The sequence below is a fragment of the Oncorhynchus mykiss genome, chromosome 12, assembly GCF_013265735.2.
Source record: "Oncorhynchus mykiss isolate Arlee chromosome 12, USDA_OmykA_1.1, whole genome shotgun sequence".
Lineage (NCBI taxonomy): Eukaryota > Metazoa > Chordata > Actinopteri > Salmoniformes > Salmonidae > Oncorhynchus > Oncorhynchus mykiss.
The window spans coordinates 57,959,273-57,971,340 of NC_048576.1; the positions used below are offsets into that span (position 1 = coordinate 57,959,273).

The following is a 12,068-nucleotide window of genomic DNA, read 5'->3' on the forward strand; positions in this document are numbered from 1 at the left end:
CCTCTTGCTAGGCCGTCATTGTAAATAATAATTTGTTCTTAGTTGACTTTCTTGGTTAAATAAAAAAAACATATATATATATATATATATTCCATAGGTGGCCCGTGGGTTTCAAGTTTGGGGAAGCTGTATATGTTTTTCCACAAAAACATCCTCTTAGGTTGGGTGAATTTTGGCCCATTCCTCTTGACAGAGCTGGTGTAACTGAGTCAGGTTTGTATAGGCCTCCTTGCTCGCACATGCTTTTTCAGTTCTGCCCACACATTTTCTATAGGGTTGTGGTCAGGGCTTTGTGATGGCCACTCCAATACCTTGACTTTGTTGTCCTTAGGCCATTTTGCCAGAACTTTGGAAGTATGCTTGGGGTCATTGTCCATTTGGAAGACCCATTTGCGACCAAGCTTTACCTTCCTGACTGATGTCTTGAAATGTTGCTTCAATATATCCACATCATTTTCCTCCTCATGATATCATCTATTTTGTGAAGTGCACCAGTCCCTCCTGCAGCAAAGAACCCCCACAACATGATTCTGTTGAGAAATAATTATGGTAGGTACGGACAGACAGAATTCTACTATTTTCAGTAGGCATATGGCCAATTGCTTTACAATTGTATTTCCCACAATTGTATTTCACTGACAGCGGCAACTCAACAATCGGTTATTTGCTGCGCTGTTCAAATTACTGGCTTCTTGGCTGTGGCTATATGCGCCAGTCGCTACGGGATGTATCACTCTATTCAGAGCTGACGGGTTAAGAACCAACACTGATGGACAGTGGCAGCAGTCTCTAGCCAGGTGTGCGGAGCCCTGAGTCTACTTCAGTGCGCGAACGCCAGTCTACATTCCTATTGGGATGCCGAAGCAGGAAGATTTCACACAGGCCTTCCCATCTTTTTCATGTTTAAATGGATTGCAGGCAATAAATACTGATAGAAATCAATACCCGGCATGAACAGAGCGCCCCATGTCTGAGACGAATACGCTATAGTGTAAACAAATGATCAGTTGTTCTATTAGAAACATGCACAGGCTAATGCTTTACATACAAGTAGCAATTTATTTCAACTGTTTGCTAATTATATTTCTTTAAAAATAATACATTTAACGTACACTTTTCAGGACACTCAATGACATCGTATATTAAAAGTAGGCCAACATAAAATCGGGTACAGTACATAATATAATAAAATCAAGTGCATCAATCAAATTGCAGGACCAGACCAAACAGGAATGTACACAGTGAGTGGGCTATGCTACAAAATAGCACAGGCATATCGGCTACAGTTTAGGAAAGAATAGGCAAATCCGTCAATTCCTTTATTGGTCTCTCCCAAAAGAACAAAACAAACACTTCTGAACTCTTGTCACGTGTAAGGTCTCAGAGACGCCAATAGCATTGGCTGGCCGAGAGTACTTAGCACCTCAATGTAATTTTGCACACCAATTTTACATGTAGAATCGCGTGAAAAATGTCGGCAGTCAAACGTCTACAGCAGGTGGTCCCTAAAATGATGCTTGCTGAATGATTGGCAGGCGAAAGCTAGATCTACGTTCAGTGCAATGTGTGTGAACCTTAACTGTAAGAGGGAAAAAAACTAGGCCTATACACATTTTAGCAGAGAAAGGCTTTTTGTTAATTATACATGACTGGCATAATCTGTTCATTATGTTCATAACTGTATTATCATGGCCTTGGGATTCCTGTCGGGGTCACTGATCCCGCTCTCTCATGAAAATCAACGTTCAACCCAGACCAAGACCAATGCAAAGGACAAATGCCATGAAGCTCTCCATGAGCCTATAATGCAGCAACACTAAAGTGTGGACAACGACAATTTGTTTTATTTTGACACAATAAACCCTGAGAAGTACGTCCAGTAGCTTTCATAAAAGTCAACAAACAAATATTGAAACACTTTGTTCTGGAAAGCAATTATGGTTACAAACCAAAGCATACAGGCTATGAATGGCATAGTAGCTGCCAAAGCAACAGTGATTCAAAAAGAACACTTTTACCCTAATGGAGCAGCATCCAACATCAGGTCTTTGCATCATATGCGTAGATAAGCTGTTCTGGGTCTATAGTTTTGGCAATGTCACTTGATATGGAGAAGTGACAGGGAAGATGGCAGTCCCTGACCCATCTCCAGGAGGGCATGGTGAGTACCTGGCTGTAAAAAAGAAGGCTTTCCAAGATGGAAGAAAACCGCGAGGCTGCCCGGTTAACTGTGTAGGCCTCCTCCAACAACAGATTGAGCATGTGGGCCATGCAGTGAATGTAGACTGCCGCTGTATGTTCCTGGCGCGTTTCCCGTTCACTATGCCAGCCATGGCACAGCGGCTCCATTTAGCACTGGGCAACCACAGGTAGGTTGGAAATACTGTGCTCTTGCAGGAACTGCTTGATGTGGGTGTATATGGCCTCTGCGTTTGCCCGCTCTGAACAGTCGAGAAAGCCCATGAACCGTTCTTGAACTTCCATTTGTTTTCTGTAACGGGCACACACAGTCATCTCCTCTGTTTTGTAGCTGTGTGCCTAGTCAACCATTAGAGTTAAAAAGCCATTGGCCTCTACCTCCCAAATTATTTAGTTTTTAGCCACAATGGCTATGAATTCATTTTGTGTTTCGTGGCTGGTGAGATTCAGTGACGTGTGTAGCTTGGCAATAAATGCCACATCTCTTTTTGTGTGGAAGTGGGACATTTCTAAGAAGTTGCCCCATTTGCTGGAGGTCTCGGGCTCATCATGCCTCATGCCCTGCGGCAGGTAGCCTAGTGGTTAGAGCGTTGGGCCACTAACCGAAAGATTGCTGCATCTAATCCCGAATCCAGGAGCTGACCAGGTAAAAATCTCTTATACCCCTGAACAAGACAGTTAACCCACTGTTCCCCAGTAGGCCATCATTGTAAATAAGAGTTTGTTCTTCACTGACTTGCCTAGTTAAATAAAGGTTAAATAAATGCAATCCCCTTTTTTGCCAACAACATAAGGATGTCTGCTATAATGGATGCATATTGGATGCATATTCTCGGTTGTCATGTACTGTGTTTTTGTAGGCTGAGCTCATCTGTGCCACTACCGAACCCACATCTTCAGACAAGATTTGTATTTTGTCCCCAAGCATTCCCACAATATGTGATCGTGTCTCAATGGTATACATTTTTTAAATTTTAAGATACAATCTCTTTTTGGGCTTTAAATTTGCTGTGTACCCCTCCTCCCGACCATCCACTTGGACAAAAATCGGCCCGCCTACCCCTGCCATATATGTTGTGCAATGTGGTGTGCTTTAGAAGTTTTGGGCTGGCATTTCTCCAGTCTCACTCTGCTGTTGGGTTGTCGAGATGCTGAAAGGCCTTGTAATGTTAGTAGTCAGGGGTGAAGGCACGTTACTCCTTAACGAAGACAGTCTTGGTGTCATCCGGGAGGCAAGGCTGCGCTGGCCCACTGCCCTTCATCCCCAAATAATAACGGGGTAGCTAGTTTAGCTAATTTGTGCCTTACATGGGTAATGCGGGTTAGATCACAAAAAATAATTGCAGTATATAATGCATAAAAACATAGAAACAACATATGACATTTAGTCAGGAAAATACAATTTGACAGAAATGGTAGCAGAAGGTGAATGTTGAACATTTGTAGCATACATGTCCTGATGATGCTGCGTCCAATTTGCACAAAGAAGCTGTCATTGGGATCGAAGCATAACCCTACCAGATATCATACAGGCCTGCATGCGTTTACCGCATGTGACAGCAAACACGCTATTGAAACACAGGAGGGAATATAATGATTCCCTATTTGCACAGCTACAGTGACATAAAGTGCACAGCTGCACACATACAATACCAGTCAAAAGTTTGCATACACCTACTCATTCAAGGGTTCTTCTTTATTTTTGCAATTTTCTACATTGTAGAATAATAGTGAAGACATCAAAACTATGAAATAACACATATGGAATCATGTAGTAACCAAAAAAGTGTTAAACAAATCTAAATATATTGCACACTCTTGGCATTCTCTCAACCAGCTTCACCTGGAATGCTTTTCCAACCGTCTTGAAGAAGTTCACACATATGCTGAGCACTTGTTGGCTGCTTTTCCTTCACTCTGCAGTCCAAGTCATCACAAACCATCTCAATAGGGTTGAGTTCGGGTGATTGTGGAGGCCAGGTCATCTGATGCAGCACTCCATCACTCTCCTTCTTGGTCAAATATCATTGATGTTGAGATGTGTCTGTTACTTGAACTCAGTGAAGCATTTATTTGGGCTGCAATTTCTGAGGTGCAGTTAACTCTAATGAACATGTCCTTTGCAGCAGAGGTAACTCTGGGTCTTCCTTTCCTTTGGCGGTCCTCATGAGAGCCAGTTTCCTCATAGCGCTTGATGTTTTTTGTGACTGTAGTTGATGTAACTTTCAAAGTCCTTGAAATGTTCCACACTGACTGACCTTCATGTCTTAAAGTAATGATGGACTGTCGTTTCTCTTTGCTATTTGAGCTGTTCTTGCCATAATATGGACTTGGTCTTTTACCAAATAGGGATATCTTCTCTGTACCACCCCTACCATGTCACAACACAAGCTCAAATGCATTAAGAAGGAAATAAATTCCACAAATTAACTTTTAACAAGGCACACCTGTTAATTGAAATGCATTCCAGGTGACTACCTCATGAAACTGGTTGAGAGAATGCCAAAAGTGTGCAAAGCTGTCATCAAGGCGAAGGGTGGCTATTTTGAAGAATTCCAAATATAAAATATATTTTGATTTGTTTAACGCTTTTTTTGATTACTACATGATTCCATATGTGTTATTTCACAATTGTTATATCTTCACTATTGTTCCACAATGTAGAAAATAGTAAAAATAAAGAAGAACCCTAGAATGAAGAGGTGTGTCCAAACTTTTGACTGGTACTTTATATATGGCCAAGTGAATGTTCAAGAAGGCACAACCCAACCATCTAACCCCATAATGTATTCAGTGATACAGTGAGAAGGTACTTTAGTTTAATCTGGTCCCCATTGCCAGTTGACGCACCTCTGTTTGACGTACAGTCGTGGCCAAAAGTTTTGAGAATTACACAAATATACATTTTCACAAAGTCTGCTGCCTCAAGTTTGTATGATGGCAATATGCATATACTCCAGAATGTTATGAAGAGTGATCAGATGAATTGCAATTAATTGCAAAGTCCCTCTTTGCCATGCAAAGGAACTTAATCCCCCAAAAACATCCCCACTACATTTCAGTCCTGCCACAAAAGGACCAGCTGACGTCATGTCAGTGATTCTCTCGTTAACCCAGGTGTGAGTGTTGACGAGGACAAGGCTGGAGATCACTCTGTCATGCTGATTGAGTTTGAATAACTCACTGGAAGCTTCAAAAGGTGGGTGGTGCTTGGAATCATTGTTCTTCCTCTGTCAATCATGGTTACCTGAAAGGAAACACGTGCTGTCATCATTGCTTTGCACAAAAAGGGCTTCACAGGCAAGGATATTGCTACCAGTAGGATTGCACCTAAATCAACCATTTATCGGATCATCAAGAACTTCAAGGAGAGCGGTTCAAATGATGTGAAGAAGGCTTCAGAGCGCCCAAGAAAGTCCAGCAAGCGCCAGGACCGTCTCCTAAAGTTGATTCAGCTGCGGGATTGGAGCACCACCAGTACAGAGCTCAGGAATGGCAGCAGGGAGGTGTGAGTGCATCTGCACGCACAGTGAGGCGAAGACTTTTGGAGGATGGCCTGGTGTCAAGAAGGGCAGCAAAGAAGCCACTTCTCTCCATGAAAAACATCAGGGACAGACTGATATTCTGCAAAAGGTACAGGGATTGGACTGCTGAGGACTGGGGTAAAGTCATATTCTCTGATGAATCCCCTTTCCAATTGCTTGGGGCTTCCGGAAAAAGCTTGTCCGGAGAAGACAAGGTGAACGCTCCCATCAGTCCTGTGTCATGCCAACAGTAAAGCATCCTGAGACCATTCATGCGGGGTTGCTTCTCAGCCAAGGGAGTGGGCTCACTCACAATTTTGCCTATGAACACAGCCATGAATACAGAATGGTACCAACACATCCTCCGAGAGCAACTTCCCCCAACCATCCAGGAACGGTTTGGTGACGAACAATGCCTTTTCCAGCATGATGGAGCCCCTTGCCGTAAGGCAAAAGTGATAACTAAGTGGCTCGGGGAATAAAACATCCATATTTTGGGTCCATGGCCAGGAAACTCCCCAGACCTTAATCCCATTATTTGACAACATGCTAGGGTGGATTGCAGAGATCTTGAAAAAGAAGGGTCAACACTGCAAATATTGACTCTGCATCAACTTCATGAAATTGCCAATAAAAGCCTTTGACACTTATGAAATGCTTGTAATTATACTTCAGTATTCCATAGTAACATCTGACAAAAATATCTAAATATCCCACTGAAGCAGAAAACTTTGTGAAAATTAATATTTGTGTCATTCTCAAAACTTTTGGCCATGACTGTACATTGTGGCTGTAGTCGGTTCTATACAGTACATTATGGGTGCGTTCGTAAATTCACTCTGGCTGTCTTCTCCGATTTCAGAGCACTCTCGTCTCACTGTGCCAGAGGCAGAGCACAGAATAACTGATTAATTTACGCTCATGTCAACCCTACTCCTCGGCCAGAGCATCTAGTTGCGCTCGGAACGCTCCGAGAGCGAAACGCTCTGAATTTACGAACGGACAATCTGACAACGCCCTGAATTTACAAACACCCAGAGCACATTCTGGCACTCCAGATTGAAATCACGAACACACCCTATGATAATAAAACTCTGTCATGCACCAGAAGCCATCCATATATCCACGTATCCCATCCCCCTAACTGGGTGTTCTGAGGTTCTCCTCTCTGTTAGCGAGTCATGATCCATGCTATTGCCTGCCTGCCATGGGCCGTCACTCACAGCCAATTAGCAGTCAGGGTCCCCTCCAGTCTATTGTTACATCACAGAGAGAGGACACAGCATCCATATAGACCAGAGCCCAGGCAGGGTCTGTTTAGGACATTACAGAACAGTCACAAATGATTTGTGTCGAATCGATATGATTGTCTATCCTCAACAATGGAGGGTGATTTCAGCTCTATACATGACATTATACAGTACATGCCTATCTTATAAATACATCATGGGCCATTGTGATAATGGGACTGATGGAAAGGCTGGGGCTGGATGAGTATTGGCTGCACCACTGTCTAAGGTCAATGGGGCATGCTGCAATGCACTAGTAGGGAAGTATTCTATTGATACACAATAAAATAAAAAATACATTGATTGCAGTGTTATCTTGATTAATGAACTGTGTGTGATGTGTATACAGTTGAAATGCAGGTACAGTAGCTTACACTGCAGGTTCTTGTGTGCAGTGTTGCTCGGATGACTCTAGAATGTAAAAAAATAATGGCTCCTCCCAAAGTCACGACTCAACCGTGGTAGTGTGTGTGCCCCTCTGGCTTAGGGGACACACACACACACACACACACACACACACACACACACACACACACACACACACACACACACACACACACACACACACACACACACACACACACACACACACACACACACACACACACACACACACACACACACACACACACACACACACACACACACAGCACCAAGGAGAAACTCAGAATAGAGGGAGGGTAGGCGAGGGGGCAAGGAGGGGGCAGCTCTGCTGTAGAATGCTGTCACTGGAGTTCTCTGCATAGGCTCACTCCTCTTCCACTCCTCCCTCCATGTTCTGCTCCAACCTACAGTACCACAGTGTCAGTCGGCTTGATACTGTTTCAGCGAGAGACCCCATCCTCCCCAGTGTGTGTCTGTGCCTTCTGATGCAGAGGTGTCAATGTAAGAAACAAACCCTTGTGAAAAACAACCACTAGTGTAAGGTGTTAAATATAGCCTTGTGAAGACATGTTCTGATCGTTTATTTGTGCGTGTGTGTATCTCTACCCATGCGTAGTGCATATGCTGCGTTGCGGTGTGGTGCATGAGATAGATGCTTGATGTGCTGGCTATAGCATCCAGCAGTGGTGTGGTACGGTCTATGCTGCTCTGACGCGTTGCTGAGGAGGCTGCCTGACTGCGTAGGAGGAGATGTATCTCGGTGAAGGGTAAACAGGGAAGAGGTAGGTAGGGAGGATGTGATGGAGAGAGAGAGTGAAGCAAGAGCACGTGATTGGGTGAGAGGGTGGAGATGCGCATGGCATGCCGAGGGTGGAGCTTAGCATCAGGCAATTCCTGCTCTCTGTTTCTTTCTCTCCTCTGTCTCTCCTCACACTCACGGCATCCTCATTTTTCCGCTCACGTCTAGTAAGTTCACCTGCTCTCCCTTTCTTGTCCTTCATCCTCCTCTTTGTGGGCTATTTCAGTGGACTCTTGTGTGTTCTTATGGACTATCATTCGCTTCCTCCCAACTTGGTCTGAGCAACAGGGGGGCTTTCCAGGCACCAGCACTCCCTCTCTCGGTTTTCATCCCCCTCACTGGGGGAGGAGGGGGGACTAAGGGTGGGGGTGTATAGCACCTCCTGGGGCAGTGTGGGGGTAATACGGAGGCGGATAGGTGTGGAGGGAGTAGGAGTGGTGAGGATGGTAATGCCGGCCCGTGGCTCTACCTTCTTCCTGCTGCTACTGCATCTCTGTAGGCTGTGTGTCTCAGGGGCACAGCCCTGCTTCCTCTTCTCGTCATGAGCCTTGCAGCAAGGGTCTCCTGCTCTGTGCTCAACTGCTTTGTAAGTGACTCTAAGCCCCTTTTTCAAATTCTCTTCTGTGTGTGTGTGTGTGCGCGTGCGCAAGTTTCTATCTGTATTGTGTGTGTTTTGAATGCGCCGTGCTTCTCCCTTTCCTGCGCTGTGTGTGTGTGCGCCTTTCAGTCAGCGGGGGATGGAGGTGGGGTAGTGGTCAGCGCACGTGAGCGCTGCCCAGCTGCTAAGTAACCAATGGCGAGTTTAAAGAAAATACTTAATAAATTAGGTCCTCTTTTGATGTACAGTATGTGAGAAGGTCAATTTGTGGCTGTGAGTCTGTTGGTGTTCCGGTTCTCTCTTTTCTGTTCTAATCGAGGACAGAGCCACTTAAGATGGGTAGCGGCAGGGAGCGAGGGAGAGACAGGCGTGTTGCCCGAAATAGACCAGACTATGGACAGAGAAAGAACATGCATTGTGAAGAACACACTTTTTTTTATACCATCTATGATCGTACGCAAACCATTTATGTTTTTTGTATGCTATTTTAATATATGACAATTAACCAATGATATCAGGTCACACCCGGCCATGATTACAGACACCTGTGTGTCTTTTGACACTATGTAAATTAGTCATCTCGCAGTGTTTGTCATTATACCCCGATGAAGACAGCTTGTCTGTCAAAACCTTGGACATAAATGTTTTTGCATCAGAGCTCCTAGAGTGTGCGTCTCTACTTTATTTTTTTGAAGTGTTCCACTCCGCTAGCCAGCACCTCGCCTAAATAGGTGTGCGTTTCCTTCACCTCTAAATTACTTGAATAGCCTATGGGAAATGTTAAAAAATAAAAGTGTATTTGCATCAGTAGGCTGAGTGAATGAAATGTATCAAAATGTATTGGAAAACATCACCGTGGCTGAAGTATGTGGACACCCTTTCAAATTGTGGATTTGTCTATTTCAGCCACACCTGTTGCTGACAGGTGTATAAAATCGAGCACACAGCTATGCAATCTCCATAGACAAACAGTGGTAGTAGAATGGCCTGAAGAGCTCAGTGACTTTCAATGTGGCACTGTCATAGGATGCCACCTTTCCAACAAGTCAGTTCGTTACATTTCTGCCCTGCTGGAGCTGCCCCGGTCAACTGTAAATGCTGTTATTGTGAAATAAAAATGTCTAGGAGCTACAACGGGGATGTTTTTCATGGTTCGGGCTAGGCCCCTTACTTCCAGTGAAGGGAAATCTTAACGCTACAGTATACAATGACATTCTAGACAATTCTGTGCTTCCAACTTTGTGGCAACAGTTCGGGGAAGACCCTTTCCGTTTCAGCATGACAATGTCCCCATGCAAAAAGCGAGGTCCATACAGAAATGGTTTGTCAAGATTGGTGTGGAAGAACTTGATTGGCCTGCACAGAGCCCTGACCTCAACCCTTCGAACACCTTTGGGATGAATTGGAACGCCGACTGTGAGCCAGGCCTAATCCCCCAACATCAGTGCTCGACCTCACTAATGCTCTTGTGGCTGAATGGAAGCAAGTCCCCACAGCAATATTCCAATATCTAGTGGAAAGCCTCCCCAGAAGAGTGGAGGCTGTTATAGCAGCAAATATATATATATATATATATTATAAGGGGAAAGGGGTCTGAATACTTAATTGATTGCACATGACACTGTGTATATATATATATGTGTATTCCGAAAGTATTCAGACCCCTTTCCACTTTTCCACATTTTGTAACAATACAGCCTTATATGAAAATGGATTAAATACATTTTACCCTCATCAATCTACACACAATATGCCATCATGACAAAGTGAAAACAGGTTTTTAGCTAATTTATAAAAAATAAAATACAGAAATACGCTATTAATATAAATATTCAGAAACTTTGCTATGAGACTCGCAATTGAGCTCAGGTGCATCCTGTTTCCGTTGATCATCCTTGAGATGTTTCTACAACTTGACTGGAACCCACCTGTGGTAAACTCAATTGATTGCACATGATTTTGAAGGCACACACCTGTCTATGTAAGGTCCCACAGTTCACAGTGCATATCAGAGCAAAAACCAAGCCATGAGGTCTATTGACTGTCCGTAGAGCTCTGAGACAGGATTGTGTCGAGGCACAGATCTGGGGAAGGGTACCAAAACATTTCAGTGGCCTCTATCATTCTCAAATGGAAGAAGTTTGGAACCACCAAGACTCTTCCTAGAACTGGCCGCCTGGCTAAACTGAGCAATCAGGGGATTAGAGCCTTAGTCAGGGAGGTGACCAAGAACCCGATGGTCTCACTGACAGAGCTCCAGTGTTCCTCTGTGGAGATGGGAGAACCTTCCAGAAGGACAACCATCTCTGCAGCACTCCACCAATCAGGCCTTTATTGTATGTAGATTGGACAGACGGAAGCCACTCCTCAGTAAAAGGCACATGACAGCCCGCTTGGAGTTTGCCAAAAGGCACCTAAAGACTCAGACCATGAGAAACAAGATTCTCTCCGCTGATGAAACCAGGAGTGAACTCTTTGGCCTGAATGACAATCGTCACGTCTGGAGGAAACTTGGCACCATCCTTATGGTGAAGCATGGTGGTGGCAGCATCATTCTGTGAAGATGTTTTTCAGTGGCAGGGACTGCGAGACTAGTCAGGATCGAGGGAAAGATGAACGGAGCAAAGTACTGAGAGATCCTTGATTAAAACCTGCTCCAGAGCGCTCTAGACTTCAGACTGGGGTGAAGTTTCACCTTCCAACAGGACAACGACCATAAGCACACAGCCAAGGCAACTCAGGAGTAACTTCGGGGCAAGTCTCTGAATGTCTTTGAGAGGCCCTGCCTGTGCCCAAACTTGAACCCTATCAAATATCTCTGGAGAGACCTGAAAATAGCTGTGCAGCAATGCTCCCCATCCAACCATCCAACCTGACAGCTTGAGAGGATCTGCAGAGAAGAATGGGAGAAACTCCCCAAATACAGGTGTGCCAAGCTTGTAGCGTCATTCCCGAGAAGACTCGAAACTGTAATCGCTGCCAAAGGTGCCGCAACAAAGTACTGTGTTGGGTCTAAAAGGGTCTAAAAACCTATGTAAATGTGATATTTTATCATTTATTTTATTTGATAAATTAGCAAACATTTCTAAAAACCTGTTTTATGGGGTATAGTGTGTAGATTGAAGAGGGGGACAAACGATTTAATCCATTTTAGAACAAGGCGTAACAAAATGTAACAAAATGTGTGAAAAGTCAAGGGGTCTGAATACTTTCAAATGGCACAGTATATTTTCAAATAACTTCCCCTTTTCTGGCCCGCAAATTGCTTTTAGGGC

At 44.2% G+C, this 12,068-nt stretch overlaps 1 protein-coding gene across 5 annotated transcripts in view; it reads left to right on the forward strand.

Annotated features, from left to right (window-relative positions):
• Positions 1-12,068, forward strand: part of LOC110537841 (myotubularin-related protein 4) — a 178,231-nt gene that overhangs the window by 65,932 nt on the left and 100,231 nt on the right. For 2 of the 5 annotated variants that reach the window (XM_036937876.1, XM_036937875.1), the window contains exon 1: positions 8,042-8,781. The exons of 1 other annotated variant lie outside the window; for it this stretch is intronic. Coding sequence is in view for 2 of the 4 variants with exons in the window: in XM_036937872.1 (XP_036793767.1) it covers positions 8,737-8,781 (45 nt within the window). In the remaining 2 variants the exon portion in view is untranslated. Of the gene's footprint in view, positions 1-8,039; positions 8,782-12,068 lie in introns of those variants that run through there. 2 more of the 5 variants (XM_036937872.1, XM_036937874.1) reach the window with 2 other exon arrangements.